The following is a 22457-nucleotide window of genomic DNA, read 5'->3' as shown; positions in this document are numbered from 1 at the left end:
AAAAGAATTCTAACAGGTTCGTTTGGCAGGATTTTCCCTGAAGGAAACCGTGCTGACTTTGTACTATCTTGTCCTGTGTCACCAAGTACTCCATCACCTCATCCTTAACAATTGACTCTAACATCTTCCCAATCACTGAGGTCAGGCTAACTGGTCTATAATTTCCTTTCTGCTGCCTTCCTCCTTTCTTAAAGAGTGGAGTGACATTTGCAATTTTCTAGTCCTCTGGCTCTGAGTCCAATGATTTTTGAAAGATTATTGCTAATGCTGCCACAATCTCTACCGCAACCTCTTTCAGAACCCAAGGGTGCATTTTATCTGGTCAAGATGACTGAAATACCCTTAGGTCTTTCAGCTTTTTGAGCACCTTCTCCCTCATAGTAGTAACTGCACCCACTTCTCTTCCTTCACACACTACATCTGGCTCACTGCTGGTGTCTTCCACAGTGAAGACTGATGCAAGATACTCATTTAGTTCATCTGTCATCTCCTTCTCCCCAATATTATTTCTCCTGCATCACTTTCTAGTGATCCTATATCCACTCTCATCTCTCTTTATCTTTTATATACTTGAAAAAGCATTTACTATCCATTTTGATATTATTTGCTGGCTTGCTTTCATATTTCATCTTTTCCCTTCAATTGATTTTTTTAGTTGCTCTCTGTATGTGATGTGATAAGATCATAGACCTAGGAGCAGAATTTTGCCATTTGGCCCATCGAGTCTGCTCCACCATTTCATCATGCTGATCCAATTTTCCTCTTCGCACAATCTCTTGCCTTCTCCCCGTAGCCCTTCATGCCCTGACCAATCTAGAATCTATCAAACTCTACCTTAAATATAATAAAGACTTGGCCTCCACAGCTGCCTGGGGCAAAGAATTCCACAGGTTCACCACTCGCTGGCTAAGGAAATTGCTCCTCATCTCCATTCTAACAAGACGCCATTCTATTCTGCGGCTGTGTCCTCTGATCCTAGACACTCCACCATAGGAAACATCCACTCTCTCAAGGCCTTTCATTATTCGATAGGTTTCAATTAGGTCACCCCTCATTCTTCTGAATTCTAGTGAATACAGGCCCAGAGCCATTTAACACTCTTCATATGACAAGCCATTCAATCCTGGAATCATTTTTGTGAAACTCCTTTGAACCCTCTCCAGTTACAGCACATCCTCACTAAGATAAGGGACCCAAAACTCACCATTCACAATGTCCACATCACCACCATTCACAATGTTCACATTCCCCATTCCCAATCTCAACATCCCCACATTCACATGGTCCACATCACCCTTATTGACAATGTTCACGGCCCCCATTCCCAATGTTCCTATCCTCAATTCCCAACATCCACATCCCAATTCTCAATGTCAACAACACTACGCATTCATAATGTCCACATTCCCCCATTCTCAATGTCCTTCTCACACCCCACTTCCAGTCCACATTCCCTATTCCCAAAGCAAACATCATCCCCATTCCCAATGTCCACATCACCCCCATTCCCAATGTCCACATCACCCCCATTCCCAATGTCCACATCACCCCCATTCCCAATGTCCACATCATCCACATTCCCAATGTCCACATCACCCCCATTCCCAATGTCACATTTCCCATTCCCAATGTCCACATCACCCCCATTCCCAATGTCAAAATCACCCCAATTCCCAATGTCCACATCTCCCAATTCCCAATGTCATCCCCTCATTCCCAATGTCCACAACACCCCCATTCCCAATGTCCACATCACTACCATCCAGAATTTCCACATCAACCCATTACCAATTTCCACATCATCCCCATTCCCAATATCCACATCACACCTATTCCCAATGTGCACATTATCCCCATTTCCAAAGTCCACATCACCTCCATTCAATGTCCACATCATTCCAATTCCCAATGTCCACATCACCACTATTCCCAATGTCAATATCACGTCCATTCCCAATGTCAACATCATGCCCTTTCCCAATGTCAACATCATCCGCATTCCCAATGTCAACATCAACCCTGTTCCCAGTATCAACATCATCTCATTTCCCAATCTGCACATCACTCCCCATTCCCAAATACCTCATCTCCCAATTCCCAATGTCATCCCCCATTCCCAATGTCCACATCACCCCCATTTCCAATATCCACACCACCCCCTTTCCCAATGTTCACATCTTCACCATTCCCAATGTCCGCATAACCACCATTCAGAATGTCCACATCATTCCCATTCCCAATGTCCACGTCACCACCATTATCAATGTCCATATCACCACTATTCCTAGCATCAATATCATCTCCATTCTGAATGTGCACATCACACCCCATTCCCAAATACCACAACTCACAATTCCCCATGTCTTCCCCCCATTCCCAATGTCCACATCATTCCCATCCCAATGTCAACATCACCCCTATTCCCAATGTCAACATCATCACCATTCCCAATGTCCACATCCACCCTTTCTCAATGTCCACATCTCTCCAAGTTCCCCATATCCACATCACCCTCAATTGTCAATGTCCATAATACCCCAAAACAATGTCCACTCCTCCCCATTCCCAATTCTATACCCCTGTTCCTAATATCCCCATCACCCTATTCCCAATGCCCACATCAACCCATTCCCAATGTTGACATCCTTGCGTTCCCAATGTCTTCATCATCATTCCCAATGTACACATCACCACATATTTGCAATGTCACATCACCGCCCTTCCCAATGTGCACACCACACCCCATTCCCAAATAACACCTCCCCATTCCGAAAGCTCTCTTACCCCCAATTCCCAATATTCACATCACCTCATTCTTAATGTCCATGTCCCATATTCACAATGTATACATCGACCCATTCCCAATGATCATATCATTCACCATTCCAAAATATAACATCTCCTTATTTCCAATGTTCTCACCCCCAACAGCCAATGTTTTTCTCCACCCATTCCCAATGTCCTCATCACAACATTCCCAAGGTCCACATCGACACATTCTCTATGTCCACATTACCTGTTCTCAATGTCCACATCACTACCAATCACAATGTCCACATCACCCTCATTCCCAAAGTCCACATCATCCCCATTCCCAATGTCCACATCATCCCCATTCCCAATGTCCACATCACCCCCATTCCCAATGTCAACATAACCCCCATACAGAATGTCAATTTCACCCCTTTTGCCCATGTCAACATCATTCCCTTTTCCAATGTCAACATCAACACTATTCCCAGTATCAACATCATCCCCATTCCTAATATACATATCACACCCAATTCCCAATGTCATCCCCTCATTCCACACCACCAGCATTACCAATGACCGCATTCCCAACTTCCATATTCATCCCCGTTCCTAATGTAAACATTACCACACATTCCAATGTTACTATCAATGCCCTTTCCCAATGCCCAAACACACCCTATATCAATTACCGCATCTCCCAATTCCCAATGTCCATATCCCGCCTATTCCAAATATCCACATCACCCCTTATTGTCAATGTTCACAGCCCCCATTCCCAATGTTCACATCCCAGTTCTCAGTGTCCTTCTCACACCCCATTCCCAATGCCCACATCCCCCCCTAGTCCCAATGTCCATGTCCCCCTTTGTGAAAATGTTGGAGGAACTCAGCAGATCAGGCAGCATCTACGGAAAAGAGTACAATCAATGCTTTCAGCCGATTGCCTTCATCAGGACAGGAGACAAGAAGATCAGGATGGGGAAGGATGAAGTAAGGAGCTGGGAAGTTGATTGGTGAAAGAGATACTGGGCAGGATCAGGGGGAATCTGATAGGGTAGGGCAGAAGCCCATGAAAGGAAGAAAATGGGGAGGAGCGCCAGAGGGAGGTGATGGGCAGATAAGGAGATGAGGTGAAAGAGGGAAATGGAAATGTGGATGGGAATGGTGAAGGGGGATGAAGTCATTACCGAAAGTGCTCTTTCATTTTAATTCCACTTCTTATTCCCATCTGACGTGTCAGTCCATGGCCTCCTCTACTGTCGAGATGAAGCCACACTCTGGTTGGATCAACAACATTTCCAACCTGCAGAAGTGAACTTCAATATCTCGTATTCCCCCATCTCACCATTCCCCATTGTGTTTCCCTCTCTCAATGGACCTACCTTCCCCAAGTATCCATATTACCTCATTCCATATTCCCTCATTCCCAATGTCCTCATCAACACACAATTCCAATGTCCACATACACCCAATTCCCAACCCCATCCACTCCATTCCCAATGTCCACATCCACTCCGTTCCCAATGTCCACAACCACCTCGTTCCCAATGTCCACATCCACCCCGTTCCCAATGTCCACATTTACCCCATTCCCAATGTCCACATCCACCCCGTTCCCAATGTCCACATCCACCCTGTTCCCAATGTCCACATCCACCCCGTTCCCAACGTTCACAACAACCCCGTTCCCAACGTACACATCCACCCCGTTCCCAACGTTCACATCCACCCCGTTCCCAACGTCTACAACCACCCCGTTCCCAATGTCCACATTCCCCGTTCCCAATGTCCACATCCACCCCGTTCCCAATGTCCACATCCACCCCGTTCCCAACGTCACATCCACCCCGTTCCCAATGTTCACATCCACCCAGTTCCCAATGTTCACATCCACCCAGTTCCCAATGTTCACATCCACCTCATTCCCAATGTTCACATCCACTTCATTCCCAATGTTCACATCCACCCAGTTCCCAATGTTCACATGCACCTCATTCCCAATGTTCACGCACCTCATTCCCAATGTTCACATCCACCCAGTTCCCAATGTCCACATCCACCTCATTCCCAATGTCCACATCCACCCCATTCCCAATGTTCACATCCACCCCATTCCCAATGTCCACATCCACCCCATTCCCAATGTCCACATCCACCCAGTTCACAATGTCCACATCCACCCAGTTCACAATGTCCACATCCACCCCATTCCCAATGTCCACATCCATCCCATTCCCAATGTCCACATCCACCCAGTTCCCAATGTCCACATCCACCCAGTTCCCAATGTCCACATCCACCCCATTCTCAATGTTCACATCCACCCCATTCCCAATGTCCGCATAACCACCATTCAGAATGTCCACATCATTCCCATTCCCAATGTCCACTTCCACCCCATTCCCAATGTCCACTTCCACCCCATTCCCAATGTCCACATCCACCCCATTCCCAATGTTCACATCCACCCCACTCCCAATGTTCACATCCCTCATTCCCAACGTCCACATACACCTTGTTTCCAATGTCCACATCCCATTCATAATATCCACATCACCACATGTTCCCAAAGTCCATATCCCTCCACTTCCTTCTACAAAATGTCCATACATCTCTCCATTCCTTTCACCTACACCTACAACCACCCTGCCATACCCCCATGTCAACACTAATGACCCCAACCATGAACCCACCCATCACCCTTCCTCGCACTCCTGGCCTCCCCACAGTCTGGCGCTGCCTCTGGAAGGGTAGGGTGTGAGTGCTCACGGGTGACAGTGCCCCACACTGACAGTGGCGACGCCTCCGTAGAAGTCCAGGTAACGGCGTCCGTCTGCGTCCCACACCCACTGCATATGTCCGTGGTGAAGCAGCAGGGGACGTTGGTAATAGGTGAAGGCAAAGGGTGAGAGGTGGCGTCTCCTCAGGGTGAGCAGCTCCTGCTGGGACCGGCCCTGTTCCAGGACACATATCAGCATTATAGTGAGGTGCTGGCAGATCAGCACCCAAAACCCCCCGAACTCCGCTACCAAATGCACCCCCACCTTCCATGACACCCCAAAGAACATCTTCATTCTCCAAACATCTGGCACTGAACACAGCCCAGTGAACTCTCTCCCCTCACCCTCCACCCTCTGAACTCTCACCCCACTCCCTCCACCCTCTGAACTCTCTCCCCTCACCACCCTCTGAACTCTCCCTCCTCACCCTCCACCCTCTGAACTTATTCCCCACTCCCTCCACCCTCTGAACACTCTTTCCTCACCCTCCACCCTCTGAACTCTCTCCCCACTCCCTCCATTCTCTGAACTCTCTCTCCTCACCATCCTCTGAACTCTCTCCCCTCACCCTCCACCCTCTGAACTCTCTCCCCCTCCCTCCACCCTCTGAACACTCTCTCCTCACCCTCCACCCTCTGAACTCATTCCCCACTCCCTCCACCCTCTGAACTCTCTCCCCTCACCCTCCATCCTCTGAACTCTCTCCCCTCACCCTCCATCCTCTGAACACTCTCCCCTCACCCTCCACCCTCTGAACTCTCTCCCCTCACCCTCTGAACACCCTCTCCTCACCCTCCACCCTCTGAACTCATTCCCCACTCCCTCCACCCTCTGAACTCTCTCCCCTCACCCTCCATCCTCTGAACTCTCCCCTCACCCTCCATCCTCTGAACACTCTCTCCTCACCCTCCACCCTCTGAACTCTCTCCCCTCACCCTCTGAACACCCTCTCCTCACCCTCCACCCTCTGAACTCATTCCCCACTCCCTCCACCCTCTGAACTCTCTCCCCTCACCCTCCACCCTCTGAACTCATTCCCCACTCCCTCCACCCTCTGAACTCTCTCCCCTCACCCTCCACCCTCTGAACTCATTCCCCACTCCCTCCACCCTCTGAACACTCTCTCCTCACCCTCCACCCTCTGAACTCTCTCCCCTCACCCTCCACCCTCTGAACTCATTCCCCTCACCCTCCACCCTCTGAACACTCTCTCCTCACCCTCCACCCTCTGAACTCTCTCCCCACTCCCTCCACCCTCTGAACACTCTCTCCTCACCCTCCACCCTCTGAACTCTCTCCCCTCACCCTCCACCCTCTGAACTCATTCCCCTCACCCTCCACCCTCTGAACACTCTCTCCTCACCCTCCACCCTCTGAACTCTCTCCCCACTCCCTCCATTCTCTGAACTCTCTCTCCTCACCATCCTCTGAACTCTCTCCCCTCACCCTCCATCCTCTGAACACTCTCCCCTCACCCTCCACCCTCTGAACTCTCTCCCCTCACCCTCTGAACACCCTCTCCTCACCCTCCACCCTCTGAACTCATTCCCCACTCCCTCCACCCTCTGAACTCTCTCCCCTCACCCTCCATCCTCTGAACTCTCCCCTCACCCTCCATCCTCTGAACACTCTCTCCTCACCCTCCACCCTCTGAACTCTCTCCCCTCACCCTCTGAACACCCTCTCCTCACCCTCCACCCTCTGAACTCATTCCCCACTCCCTCCACCCTCTGAACTCTCTCCCCTCACCCTCCACCCTCTGAACTCATTCCCCACTCCCTCCACCCTCTGAACTCTCTCCCCTCACCCTCCACCCTCTGAACTCATTCCCCACTCCCTCCACCCTCTGAACACTCTCTCCTCACCCTCCACCCTCTGAACTCTCTCCCCTCACCCTCCACCCTCTGAACTCATTCCCCTCACCCTCCACCCTCTGAACACTCTCTCCTCACCCTCCACCCTCTGAACTCTCTCCCCACTCCCTCCATTCTCTGAACTCTCTCTCCTCACCATCCTCTGAACTCTCTCCCCTCACCCTCCACCCTCTGAACTCTCTCCCCTCACCCTCCACCCTCTGAACTCATTCCCCACTCCCTCCACCCTCTGAACCCTCTCCCCTCACCCTCCAGACTCTATGTCTGAGGGGGTTGAGGTTGTAGGCAATGCACTGCAGACTTTGCCTGCTCCCTGATCTCTCACTCCACTCTCCCAACCTCCTCACCACCCAAATCTCCCCTCCACACCAGCCATCTCTCCCCACTCCTTTTCCCCTTCCCCTCCGCCTTCACCATCCACCCTTTTCACAGGCCCTCACCCACCTCCTCTTTCACTTCACCTTTTCTCCTCCCTCCCCTTCCCTCCCGCATCCTGGCACCTTCACCCCCATTCCTTCTGTCTCTTCCCCCTCCTTCCTGCCCTGCCCCTTTCCTCTGCCCCGTCGCCTCCCTCTCTCCTCACCTGGTATTTCTGCGGCTCGATGTCACAGGCCGGGAGCTGGGGGGCAACCTGGCAGTTTCCTGATCCTGTGGGAAGCTGCAGTCAGTGTGGAACGGGGGAATGGGGTGTGGGGGTGTTTGGGGGTTTGGTCAATGTGCGGATGGAGACGGCTGAGGGTGGTTGGGTGAGGTGTGGGGGTGAGCATGATGATGTGGGGGTAATTGAGGGGGTTAGGGTGAGAGTAGAGGGTCCAGTCCTCCCCCTCTGGGTACCTGTAGCGGGTTGAGAGGTGATGCTGCGGAGGGTGCGGGAGAAGGGAGGTTGGGGAGGGGATGGAGTTGAGGAAGGGTTTGCCCCTCTACCTACCCCGCTGCCCGGCGAGCCCTCCGCCGTTCCCGGAGCTGAGGAGCCGCGATGAGCCGATTCGGGCCCCGAGAAGCGAGGGAATTCTGACGGCCATGGTGCCGGAGGAGGGCGGAGGCGGGAGCGAAGTCCAGCCGGGGCCGGAGTCCGGACAGCGGGCGGGGGGCGGTGTGACAGGGGTGACTGGTGATTGGAGAGCCGGCACTGAGGGAGAAAATGCAGTGGAAACAAGAGGGAGGGGAAGAATGGAGATGGAAAGAGGAAAGGAGCAAGAGAAAGGGGGAGAGGAAAGAGTGAGGGGCAATATGTTCGTCTTTCCAACCCACCCCTCGGAGAGGTTGTTCCCCATTCGAAACCCCACCCCCGGGTCGGGGTGTCCCCACTGTGAAACCCACCCCCGGGTCGGGGTGTCCCCCACTGTGAAACCCACCCCCGGGTCATTGTGTCCCCACTGTGAACCCGACCCCCGGGTCGGGGTTTCCCCCACTGTGAACCCCACCCCCGGGTCATTGTGTCCCCACTGTGAACCCGACCCCCGGGTCGGGGTTTCCCCCACTGTGAACCCCACCCCAGGGTCTGGGTTTCCCCACTGTGAACCCCACCCCCCAGGTCGGGGTGTCCCCCACTGTGAATCCCACCCCAGGGTCGGGGTGTCCCCACTGTGAACCCCACCCCCCGGTCATTGTGTCCCCACTGTGAACCCCACCCCGGGTTGGTGTGTCCCCCACTATGAACCACACCCCCGGGTCGGCGTGTCCCCCCACTGTGAACCCCACCCCCGGGTCGGGGTGTCCCCCACTGTGAACCACACCCCCGGGTCGGGGTGTCCCCCACTGTGAACCCCACCCCCGGGTCGGCGTGTCCCCACTGTGAACCCCGCCCCCGGGTCGGTGTCCCCCCCACTGTGAACACCGCCCCCGGGTCGGGGTGTCCCCCATTGTGAACCCCACCCCAGGGTCGGGGTGTCCCCACTGTGAACCCCACCCCCGGGTCGGGGTGTCCCCACTGTGAACCCCGCCCCAGGGTCGGTGTGTCCCCCACTGTGAACCCCACCCCCGGGTCGGGGTTTCCCCCACTGTGAACCCCACCCCCGGGTCATTGTGTCCCCACTGTGAACCCGACCCCCGGGTCGGGGTTTCCCCCACTGTGAACCCCACCCCAGGGTCTGGGTGTCCCCACTGTGAACCCCACCCCCCAGGTCGGGGTGTCCCCCACTGTGAATCCCACCCCAGGGTCGGGGTGTCCCCACTGTGAACCCCACCCCCCGGTCATTGTGTCCCCACTGTGAACCCCACCCCGGGTCGGTGTGTCCCCCACTATGAACCACACCCCCGGGTCGGCGTGTCCCCCCACTGTGAACCCCACCCCCGGGTCGGGGTGTCCCCCACTGTGAACCACACCCCCGGGTCGGGGTGTCCCCCACTGTGAACCCCACCCCCGGGTCGGCGTGTCCCCACTGTGAACACCGCCCCCGGGTCGGGGTGTCCCCCATTGTGATCCCCACCCCTGGGTCGGGGTGTCCCCCACTGTGAACCCCACCCCTGGGTCGGGGTGTCCCCCACTGTGAACCCCACCCCAGGGTCGGGGTGTCCCCACTGTGAACCCCACCCCCGGGTCGGGGTGTCCCCACTGTGAACCCCGCCCCAGGGTCGGTGTGTCCCCCACTGTGAACCCCACCCCCGGGTCGGGGTGTCCCCACTGTGAACACCGCCCCCGGGTCGGGGTGTCCCCCACTGGGAACCCCGCCCCCGGGTCAGTGTGTCCCCACTGTGAACCCCACCCCAGGGTCAGGGTGTCCCCCACTGTGAACCCCACCCCGGGTCAGTGTGTCCCCACTGTGAACCCCACCCCAGGGTCGGGGTGTCCCCACTGTGAACCCCACCCCCGGGTCGGGGTGTCCCCCACTGTGAACTCCACCCCCGGGTCGGGGTGTCCCCACTGTGAACACCGCCCCCGGGTCGGGGTGTCCCCCACTGGGAACCCCGCCCCCGGGTCAGTGTGTCCCCACTGTGAACCCCACCCCAGGGTCAGGGTGTCCCCCACTGTGAACCCCACCCCGGGTCAGTGTGTCCCCACTGTGAACCCCACCCCAGGGTCGGGGTGTCCCCACTGTGAACCCCACCCCCGGGTCGGGGTGTCCCCCACTGTGAACTCCACCCCGGGTCAGTGTGTCCCCACTGTGAACCCCACCCCGGGTCAGTGTGTCCCCACTGTGAACCCCACCCCAGGGTCGGGGTGTCCCCACTGTGAACCCCACCCCCAGGTCACATGTGGCACCTTGTTAAAGCTCAAATATACAACATCCATTGCATCCTCTTTATCTATCCTACTTGCAATCTCCTCAAAGAATTCCAACAGGTTCATCAGGCAGGATTTTCCCTGAAGGAAACTATGCTGACTTTGTACTATCTTGTCCTGTATCACCAAGTACTCCATCACCTCACCCTTAATAATTGACTCTAACATCTTCCCAACCACTGAGTTCAGGCTAACTGGTCTATAATTTCCTTTCTGCTGCCTTCCTCCTTTTTTAAGGAGTGGAGTGACATTTGCAATTTTCCAGTCCTCTGGCACCATGCCAGGGTCCAATAATTTTTGAAAGATACCTCCACAATCTCTGCTATACCCCTTTCACAACTCTGGGGTACAGTTCATCTGGTCCAGGTTACTTTTGTACCCTTGGGTTGTTCAGCTTATTGAGCACTTCCTCTCCTGTAACAGTAACTGCACCCACTTCTCTTCCTGCACACAATACAAACATCTGGCACACTGCTGATGTCTTCCACAGTGAAGACTGATGCAAAATACTCATTTAGTTCATCTGTCATCTCTTTGTTCCCTGTTATTATTTCTCCAGCCTCATTTTCTAGTGATTTGATATCTACTCTCATCTCTCTTTTAATTTTTACACATTTGAAAAAATTTTTACTAACCACATTTATATCGTCTGTAGCTTGCTTTCATATTTCAGCTTTTCCCTCCTAAAGATCCTTTTAGTTGCTCTCGGTAGGGTTTTAAAAGCTTCCCAACCCTCCGTCTTCCCACTAGTTTTTGCTCTGTTGTTTGCCCTGTCTTTTGCTTTTCGATCAGCTTTGACTTCCTTTGTCAGCCACGGTTGTACTATTTTGCCATTTGAGTATTTTTTTGTTTTTGGAATACACCGATCCTGCACCTTCCTCATTTTTGCCATTTCTGTTGTGCTGTCAATCTTGCCAGCATTTCCTTCCAGTTTACTTTAGCCCACTTCTCTCTCTGAATTACTGTTACATCAGACTTTACTTTCTCCCTATCAAAGTTCAAGTTGAGCTCAATCATATTGTGATCACTGGCTCCTAAGGGTTCTTTTACCTTAAGCTCCCTAATCACCTCTGGTTCATTACAGAACATCCAATCCAGTCAGAGGGTGAGGAAGATTCACAGGTCAACTGTTGCCTCGCCTGGAAGGACTATTTGGGGCCCTGAATGGAGGAGACTGAGGAGGTGAATGGGCAGATGGTTAGGGTTAGGGTTAGGGTTAACCCTAACCCTATTTGGGGCCCTGAATGGAGGAGACTGAGGAGGTGAATGGGCAGATGAAACGCTTTGGCCACTTGTAGGAACAGGTGTCAGGAGGGAAATTAGTGGGGAGGGATGAACGGAACCACTGAGGGACTGATCCTTGCGGAAAGAGGAGATCGGGAGGAGGGAAGTAAAGTTGTGTTTGGTGGTAGAATCCCTCTGGAGATGGCGGAAGTTGCAGAGAATGACGTGTTGGATGCGGAGCCTCATGGGGTGGTAGGCGGGAACAAGATGAACTCTATCACTGTTATAGCGGTGGGAGGATGGGGTGAGTGCAGGTATCTGGAAAACAGAGGTGGTGCTGGGTAGACCGCATCAATGGTGGAAGAAGTGAAACCGTGATTTTTTTTTGAAAAAGGAGGACGTTACTGTTGACCTGGAAAAGAGAATCTCATCCTGGGAATGGTTGCAGCAGAGACGAAGGAACTGAGAGAAGAGAATAGGATTTTTACAGGAGACAGGGTAGGAATTGGTCAGTTTATTTAACTGAGATACAGCTTGGAGCCTTTGAGCTGCACTGGCCAGCAACCCCAGAGTTTCATTTCAGCCTCATCTCAGAACAACTTACAATGAGCAACTAACCTACTGACTGGCACGGGGGAAACCGGCATCCAGAGGAAATCCATACGGTCATGGGGAGAAGGTACAAGCAGCAGCGGGGGTGGATCCCAGGTCCTTGCTGCTGTACAGCGGGGTGGAGGTTGGAGGCAAAGTTGATGAAATTGACAAGCTCAGCAAAGGCAGATGAAACACACCAATTCAGTGGCCGATGATTCCCCAAAGATAAACCTGCAGGTTGGGTCAGTGGGAAGGAAGGCAAAGGGAATGTTAGCATTCATTTTGAGAGGACTACTATATAAAAACAAGATGAAGCTCTGTAAGATGTTGGTCAGATGGTACTTGGAGTAATGTGAGAAGTTCTAGGCCCCTTATTTGAGAAGAGATGTGCTGGCATCAGAAAGGGTTCAGAGGAGGTTTGCAAGAATGATTCCAGGAATGAATGGGTTAATGCACGAGGAGCGTTGATGGTTCTGGGCCTGTATTTGCTGGAGTTTGGGAGAATAAGGGGATCTCATTGAAATTTACCAGATATTGAAAAGCCTAGAGTTGACATGGTAGGATATTTGCTATAGTGGGGGAGTCTAAGACCAGGGGACACAGCCTCACAATAGAACAGTGATGAGGAGGAGTTTCTTTAGCCAGAGGGTGATGTATCCATGGAATTCATTGCCACAGGCAGCTCTGAGGATAAGTTATTGAGTATCTGGATTAAAAGAAAGGCAAGACACCACGAAAGAAAGAAATCGGGAGGGCCTAAAGAAGACAATAGACAATAGGTGCAGAAGTAGACCATTCGGCCCCTCGAGTCTGCACCGCCATTCTGAGATCATGGCTGATCATTCACTATCAATACCCAGTCCCTGCCTTGTCCCCATATCCCTTGATTCCCCTATCCATCAGATATCTATCCAGCTCCTTCTTGAAAGCATCCAGAGAATTGGCCTCCACCGTCTTCCGAGGCAGTGCATTCCACACCTCCACAACTCTCTGGGAGAAGAAGCTCTTCCTCAACTCTGTTTTAAATAACTGACCTCTTATTCTCAATCCATGCCCTCTGGTACTGGACTCTCCCAACATCTGGAACATATTTCCTGCCTCAATCCTATCAAATCCTTTAATTATCTTAAACGTTTCAATCAGATTCCCTCTCAATCTCCTCAATTCCAGCGTGTACAAGCCCAATCTCTCCAATCTCTCTGCGTAAGACACCCCTGCCATCCCAGGAATCAACCTAGTGAATCTACGCTGCACTTCCTCAATTGCCAGAATGTCCTTCCTTAAACCTGGAGACCAAAACTGTACACAATATTCCAGGTGTGGTCTCACCAGGGCCCTGTACAAATGCAAAAGAACATCCTTGCTCTTGTATTCAATTCCCCTTGTAACAAAGGCCAACATTCCATTTGCCCTCTTCTCTGCCTGTTGCACTTGCTCATTCACCTTCATTGACTGGTGAACTAGGACTCCTAGGTCTCTTTGCATTTCTCCCTTACCTAACTCGACACCGTTCAGACAATACTCTGCCCTCTTGTTCCAGCTTCCAAAGTGGATAACTTCACATTTATTCACATTGAATGACATCTGCCAAGTATCTGCCCACTCACTCAGCCTATCCAAGTCTCCCTGTATTCTCCTAACGTCCTCTTCGCATGTCACACTGCCACCCAGTTTAGTATCGTTAGCAAACTTGCTGATATAGTTTTCAATGCCCTCATCTAAATCATTGACATAAATCGTAAAGAGCTGTGGTCCCAATACAGAGCCCTGTGGTACCCCACTAGTCACCTCCAGCCAGTCTGAGAAACACCCATTCACTGCTACCCTTTGCTTTCTATCTGCCAACCAGTTTTCTATCCATGTTGAAACCCTGCCCCCAATGCTATGTGCTCTGATTTTACTCACCAATCTCCTATGTGGCACCTTATCGAATGCCTTCTGGAAATCTAGGTACACAACATCTACTGGCTTACCCTCGTCTAACATCCTTGTTACACCCTCAAAAAACTCCAACAGATTAGTCAAGCATGATTTGCCCTTGGTAAATCCATGCTGGCTCGGCCTAATCCTATTTCTGCCATCTAGATGTGCCACTATTTCGTCCTTAATAATGGACTCAAGCATCTTCCCCACGACTGACGTTAGGCTAACAGGGCGATAGTTCTCCGTTTTCTCCTTCCCTCCCTTCTTGAAAAGTGGGACAACATTAGCCACTCTCCAATCTTCAGGAACTGATCCTGAATCTAAGGAACTTTGGAAAATGATTACCAATGCATCCGCAATTTCCTGAGCCACCTCTTTTAGAACCCTCGGATGCAGACCATCTGGACCCGGGGATTTATTAGCCTTCAGTCCTACCAGTCTACTCATCACAGTTTCTTTCCTAATGTCAATCTGTCTCAATTCCTCTGATATCTTATGACCCTGGCCCATCCATATATCTGGGAGATTGCTTGTGTCCTCCCTGGTGAAGACAGATCTAAAGTATGCATTAAATTCTGTTGCCATTTCCCTGTTTCCCATAACAATTTCTCCCAATTCATTCTTCAAGGGGCCAACATTGTTCTTAACTATCTTCTTTCTCTTCACATAGCTAAAAAAGCTTTTGCTATCCCCTTTTATATTCCTGGCTAGACTGAGCTCATACCTGATTTTTTCTCTCCGTATTGCTTTTTTAGTTAAGATCTGCTGTTCCTTAAAACTTTCCCAATCATCTGTATTCCCGCTCATCTTAGCCCTGTCATACTTCTTTTTCTTTAATGCTATACAATCTCTGACTTCCTTTGTCAACCACTGTGGCCCCTTCCCCCTCTTTGAATCCTTCCTTCTCATTGGAATGAACTGCATTTGCATCTTTTGTATTGTATTTGTATCTTTTGACGTGAAGGTGGTCCAGCAGTCAAGGTGAAGGGGAATCCTCAGGGATTCCAGTTACGTTGGAACAAAAGGATTGCAAGTGGCAAAATTGGTCCTTGGGAAGATCAGAATGATAATCCATGTGTGGACCCAAAGAGATGAGGGAGATCTTAAATGCAATTTGCATTTGTATTCACTCAAGAGATGGACATGAGGCAAAGCAGCAGCAACTTCATGGACTCCGTACAGATCACAGAAACAATGTTGCTTGCTGCCCTGAGGCAAATCGGGATGTAAGTCTGATCACCCGGCTGTACTTCTACTCCCGGAGTACAGGCAGAGACTGAAGACTGCAGCACCAGCAGTGAGGACCAAGAAGGTTTGGACAAGGGAAGCACAGGAGTGACTCCAGGACTGCTTTGAATCCATGGTCTGGACCATATTCAGGGATTCATCTTTGAATCTGGATGAGTATGCTGCAGTTGTTACTGACTTCATTAAAACCTGTGTGGATGAGTGTGTGCCTACAAAGACTTACTGTACATTCCCAAACCAAAAGCCGTGGATGAACCAGGAGGTACGTTGTCTGCTGAGGGGTAGATCTGTGGCATTCAAGTCCGGCAACCCAGGCCTGTACCAGAAAACCAGGTATGATTTGCGGAGGACTATTTCAAGGGCGAAGAGACCATTTCAAACGAGGTTGGAGGCGACATCGGATGCACGGCAACTCTGACAGGGTCTGCAAGACATTACTTCCTACAAAGCGAAACCCAATAGTATGAATGGCAGCGATGCTTCACTACCAGATGAACTCAACACCTTCTACGCCCGCTTTGAAAGGGCGAACACAACTACAGCTGTGAAGATCCCTGCTGCACCTGATGACTCTGTGATCTCCGTCTCAGAGGCCGATGTTAGACTGTCCTTAAAGAGGGTGAACCCTTGCAAGGCAAGAGGTCCTGATGGAGTACCTGGTAAGGCTCTGAAAACCTGTGCCAACCAGCTGGTGGGAGTACTCAAGGACATTTTCACCCTCTCGCTGCTACGGGCAGAAGTTCCCACTTGCTTCAAAAAGGCAACAATAATACCAGTGCCTAAGAAGAATAATGTGGGCTGCCTTAATGACTATCGCCCGGTAGCACTCACATCGACAGTGATGAAATGCTTTGAGAGGCTGCAGTTTGCCCATCGCCACAATAGGTCAATGGCAGACGCAATCTCAATGGCTCTCCACACAGCTTTAGACCACCTGGACAACACAAACACCTATGTCAGGATGCTGTTCATCAACTATAGCTCAGCATTTAACACCATCATTCCCACAATCCAGATTGATAAGTTGCAGAACCTGGGTTTCTGTACCTCCCTCTGCAACTGGATCCTCGACTTCCTAACCGGAAGACCACAGAATGTGCGGATTGGTGATAACATCTCCTCCTCGCTGATGACAACACTGACACACCTCAGGGGTGTGTGCTTATCCCACTGCTCTACTCTCTCTATACCCATGACTGCATGGCGAGGCATAGCTCAAATACCATCTATAAATTTGCTGATGACACAACCATTGTTGGCAGAATCTCAGGTGTTGATGAGAGCACGTACAGGAGTGAGATATACCAACTAGTGGAATGGTGCCACAGCAACAACCTGGCACTGACTTCCCACCCACATGCCACTTCTGCGGGCTGGAGGAGACCGTGTACCACATGTACATGGAGTGTGTGAGGCTGCAGCCTCTTTTTGCATATTTGCGTGGGCTGCTTCTCGCCTTCTGGCTGCATTTGAGTCCCACCCTGTTTATATATGGTCATCCAGTAAGGAGGGGGGCATGGAGGGATGAGGATGTCCTAGTCAACTTGCTCCTGGGGCTGGCGAAATCCGCCATCCGTGGGCCTTGGAAACGGGTGGCGGGAGGATCTCCCCGGGCAGACTGCCTGGCAATGTTTAGGGGGTATGTTCGTGCCCGGGTAACTATTGAAAAGGAACACTCGCAGTCCACAGCGGCCTTGGAGGAGTTTCGTGACCGTTGGGCTCCGCGGGGTGTAAATGCCATCGTGGATAGGGACGGCAACATTCTGGTGTAATGTTTATTGTCTATTTGTAGTGCAGTAATTGTGTTTGCCACTGTTTTGTATATATTGTATAGCACCGAAATTTGTAATAAAGGATTTTGTAATAAAAAAAAGTAAGACGAAGGAGCTGATTGTGGACTTCAGGAAGGGGAAGACGAAGGAATACATGCCAATCGTCATAGAGGGATCAGAAGTGGAGAGAGTGTGCGGTTTCAATATCCTGGGTGTCAAGATCTGTCAGGAGGGGGAAGGGGAATAGGCAGAATGAGCAGAGCACCCCTGTGGACATTCCCATCAACAATAAGTACACCGTTTTGGATACACGAGTGAATCTGCAGATGCTGGAAATAAAAACACAAAATGCTGGCAGAACACAGCAGGCCAGACAGTATCTATGGGAGGAGGTAGTGACAACGTTTCAGGCCGAAACCCTTCATCAGGACTCCTGATGAAGCGTTTTGGATACTGTTGGTGGGGACGACCTACCAGGGACAAGTTGCAGTGGTTGCATCTCTGGCACCGAGACTGGACCCTCAGCTCAGAAGGGAAGGAGGGAAAAGAGGAGAGCAGTAGTGATAGGGGATTCGATAGTTAGGGGGACAGATAGGAGGTTCTGTGGAAGAGATTGTGAATCCCGGATGGTCTGTTGCCTCCCTGGTGCCAGGGTCCGCGATATCTCAGATCGAGTTCTCAGGATTCTCAAGAGGGAGGGTGAGCAGCCAGATGTCGTGGTCCATGTAGGGACCAATGACGTGGGTAGGAAGGAGGAGGAGGTCCTGCAAAGAGAGTTCAGGGAGTTAGGTGCAAAGTTGAAGGACAGGACCTCCAGGGTTGCAATCTCAGGATTGCTACCCGTGCCATGTGCTAGTGAGGCTAGAAATAGGAAGATAATGCAGCTAAATACGTGGCTAAGGAGATGGTTCAGGAGGGAGGGCTTCATGTTTCTATACAATTGGGCTTTGTTCCAGGGATGGTGGGACATGTTCCAACGGGACGGGTTGCACCTGAACTGGAGGGGGACTAACATCCTTGTGGGAAGGTTTGCTAGTGCTGCTCCGGGGGGGTGGGGGGGTTTAGATTAGATTTGCAGGGGGAGGGGAACCAGAGTAGATAGTGAGGAGGAGGAGGATAAAGGTCAGGCGAGAGCTGCAAGTATAGTGCATGGAGTAAAGCCAGATCTAACATATAGAGAGGCTTTGAGGAAAGAGAAGCAGAATAAAGGGTGTAAAGGCCATAAAGTAGAAGGGCTAAAGTGTGTGTACTTCAATGCAAGAAGCATCAGGAACAAAGGTGATGAACTGAGAGCTTGGATACATACATGGAATTATGATGTAGTGGCCATTACAGAGACTTGGCTGGCACCAGGGCCGGAATAGATTCTCAATATTCCTGGATTTCAGTGCTTTGAAAGGGATAGAGAGGGGGGAAAGGGGAGGGGTGGCATAACTGGTCAGGGATTTTATTGTGGTGGTGGTGGCATCTGTCAGTCTTGAGAGACCATGGATCTGTGCCTGGAGTTTCCAGGGCGCAAGCCTGGGCAGGGTTGTATGGGAGACCGGCAGTTGCCCAAGCTGCAGGCCTTCCCCTCTCCACGCCACCGATGGGTGGAAGTCAGGAACAGGAAGGGAGCAGTTACTTTACTGGGGGTATTCTATAGGCCCCCTGGTAGCAGCAGAGATACCGAGGAGCAGATTGGGAGGCAGATTTTGGAAAGGTGCTAAAATAACAGGGTTGTTATCATGGGTGACTTTAACTTCCCTAATATTGATTGGCACCTGATTAGTTCCAAGGGTTTAGATGGGGCAGAGTTTGTTAAGTGTGTCCAGGATGGAATCCTTCATTTTAAAATCTTTTTTATTAATTATTATGGAAGATTAACAAGAAAAAGATACATTGAGTCAATATGTCATTATGTACACTAAGGAATTAAATTAGCAAATAACTGATTAACAAAGCTAAGCAATAAATCAATAATAATAACAAAAAATAAAGTGTTAAGAATATTCTTTTGAAATAAAGGATAAAAAAGAACCCCTACTAACTTAAAAAAACCCTACTGACTGAAATAATAAATCCCATTGGGAACACAACCCCGGAGCAAGACATCATACAAGCTTCCACAGAAAAAACATCAATCTGCCAACTCAAATCCATTTAAAGAAAAATCGGAAGGAAACCATATTAATTAACTCAAATCAGATGTTTGGAGCGGGCAAATGAACCCCACCTTTCTCAAAATCAAATCGAGGATCGAAAGTTCTGATTTTCTGCAAACTAAGACATAGCATCACCTGAGAGAACCATTGTATCAATGTAGGAGCAGAAGCATCTTTCCATTTCAACAAAATAGCCCTTCTGGCCAATAATGTAACTAATGCAATTACATGTTGGTCTGATGGAGAAATACCATGAATATATTGAGGGACTACACCAAATAAAACTGTCAAGTTATTAGGTTATACATTAATCTTTAAAACTTTAGAAATTGTAGAGAAAATAGACTTCCAAAAATGTTTCAATACAGAACACGACCAAAACATATATGTCAAAGTGGCTGTCTCAGTTTTACATCTGTCACACTGACTATCAACATTAGGAAACATTTTAGACAGTCTCTCCTTTGTCAAATAGTAACAATGAGCAATTTTAAATTGAATTAAAGAGTGGATTAACACAAATCAAAGAAGTGTTAACCAACTTCAAAATCTGCAACCAATCTTCTGTTATCAAGGTCATGTTAAGCCCTCTCTCTCTCCCAATCTTGTTTAATCTTAAGTGAAGGGTAATTGTGCTGTTGTAACAATAAATTATAAATTTTCCCAATAAAACCCTTCTCTGGAGGATTCATTTTTAAATAATATCTAACAGGTGAGAATCTTGTATATATGGAAAATTACTTAAGTATTTTTGCAAGAAGTGTCTGACCTGAAGATATTGCAGGAAATGTGAATATGAGAGAGAGTATTTAGTTACTAATTTCTCAAAAGACATCAATCGGCCGTCTTGGAACAGATCCGTGAAGGAATTATCTCCTTTATTCCTCCAAAGAAGAAAGGTAGGATCACTTAATGAAGGTTTAAATAAATAATTTCGATAAACTAAAAGTTTAAATTTTTTGAGATTAAAAAAAATTACAAAACTGGAACCAAATTTGTAATGACTGCTTAATCACAGGATATAAATTTAAATTAGTAATCTTAGCCAGTTGTACAGGCAGAGAAGCTCCTAATAATGAGGTTAAGTGAAACTGTTTCACAGCATTCAATTCCAAATCAGCCCAAGGTGATCGTTCATTTCTATCAGCCCAATATAACCCAACACACATATAACATATATTAACAGCTCGATAATACATTCTTAAATTAGGCAAAGCAAGACCTCAATCTTTTTAAAATTTTTGTAAATGATATTTACCAATTCTTGGTCTTTTATTATTCCAAACAATAGATGAAATAAGAGTCAACCTGATCGAAAAACTTCTTAGTTAAAAAAAAGAGATATTTTGAAATACATATAAAAATTTTGGTAAAATCATCATTTTAACTGCATGAATTCAGCTGGCTAACGAAAGCATAAGTGGATTCCATCTACAAAATAATTGCTTCATAAAATCCACTGAAGGAACCAAATTATCTTTATAAAGGCCTTTATGATTTTTAGTAATAATAATACCTAATAAAGGTTTTGTAAAGGGCTGTTATTCCTTCTGTAATGTTCAGAGACTGTTGAATGTTATATATTCATCTTTTTCTAAGACTTCCCAATGTGTTGTCTTTCCTGATGCTGAAAATGCATTTGACAGAGTTGAATGGAAATACTTACTAAATGTTTCAGAGATATTCCGCTTTGGTAGTAATTTTAATAAGTGGATTAGAATGACATATAAAAGCCCTGTTGCTACTGTTATTACTAATAATTGCAGATCTCCTTTTTCTCAGCTTTCACGGGGTACGAGACAAGGATGTCCGTTAAGTAACTCGAGTGAATCTGCAGATGCTGGAGATAAATAAAAACACAAAATGCTGGCAGAACTCAGCAGGCCAGACAGCATCTATGGGAGGAGGGAGTGACGACGTTTCAGGATGAAAGTTTTCAGGCCGAAACTCTCCTGATGAAGGGTTTCGGCCCAAAACATCGTCACTAACTCCTCCCATAGATGCTGTCTGGCCTGCTGAGTTCTGCCAGCATTTTGTATTTTTATATGTCTGTTAAGTCCTTTGTTATTTAATTTGGCGCTGGAACCCTTGGCTATTGCACTTTGTGAAGCTAAAGATATTCATGGAATTTTCATAAATGGGACTGTTCATAAGATCTCCCTTTATGCTGATGATCTCTCAGTTTATATTTCGAAGCCTGAAGAATCCATTCCTAGTTTATTGAAATTATTAAATGATTTTGGAAAGTTTTTGGGATATAAACTAAACCTTCATAAAAGTGAATTATTTCCCCTAAACGATTCTGCTTCTCTATATGATGACATTCCTTTTAGAGTTACGGACTCGTTTAAAGAAATAGATCCATATGAAGCACAGTCAGTAGAGTCTTTATCTTTCTTAAGAATTAAAGAAATAGCTTCATAAAATGTGGGAGGTAAATCTCTTAATAAAAAGAATCTTTAAGCATTTCCAACATATATGAAGAGAGCAATTTTTCAAATTTTTTATAAAATCCTACAGAATAACCATCCAGTCCAGGAGCTTTACCAGATTGCATTGAAAAAATAGATTTCTGAATTTCGCTTTCAGTAATAAGAGCATCAAGGGTTTGTTGATCTTCAACAGAAATTTGAGGAAAATCGATTTTTTGTAAAAAGGCATTCATTTTGGAAGAAACAACTGGAAACTAAGATTCATAAAGTTCCATATAAAAGTCTTGAAAAATTTTATTAATATCTTCATAATTAATGCTAAACTACCATCTCCCTTACGAATTTTTAATATTTGTCTTTTAGCTCTAACTGCTTTTAATTGAGATGCTAATAGCTTATTATTTTTATCTCCAAACATATAAGATTGACTTTTCAATTTAAGCAAATTTCTTTCAATAGGATAAGTTAATAATAAATTATATTGTGATT

The 22457-nt window shown here is 48.5% G+C and overlaps 1 protein-coding gene across 5 annotated transcripts in view; it reads right to left on the bottom strand.

The window, feature by feature from the left end:
• agxt2 (alanine--glyoxylate aminotransferase 2) overlaps positions 1–8490 on the bottom strand; it is a 56137-nt gene extending 47647 nt beyond the window's left edge. For all 5 annotated transcript variants that reach the window (XM_059974048.1, XM_059974049.1, XM_059974051.1 and 2 more), the window contains exons 1-3: positions 8337–8490; positions 7992–8056; positions 5524–5708 (exon numbers count right to left, since the gene is read on the bottom strand). In XM_059974048.1, coding sequence (XP_059830031.1) covers positions 5524–5708; positions 7992–8056; positions 8337–8430 — 344 coding nt within the window. In that variant the 5' untranslated portion in view covers positions 8431–8490. The remainder of the gene's footprint in view (positions 1–5523; positions 5709–7991; positions 8057–8336) is intronic.
• Positions 8491–22457: the final 13967 nt, after the last annotated feature.

The sequence above is a fragment of the Hypanus sabinus genome, chromosome 7 (genome assembly GCF_030144855.1).
Source record: "Hypanus sabinus isolate sHypSab1 chromosome 7, sHypSab1.hap1, whole genome shotgun sequence".
Lineage (NCBI taxonomy): Eukaryota > Metazoa > Chordata > Chondrichthyes > Myliobatiformes > Dasyatidae > Hypanus > Hypanus sabinus.
This window is presented reverse-complemented; position numbering and strand designations above follow the sequence as displayed.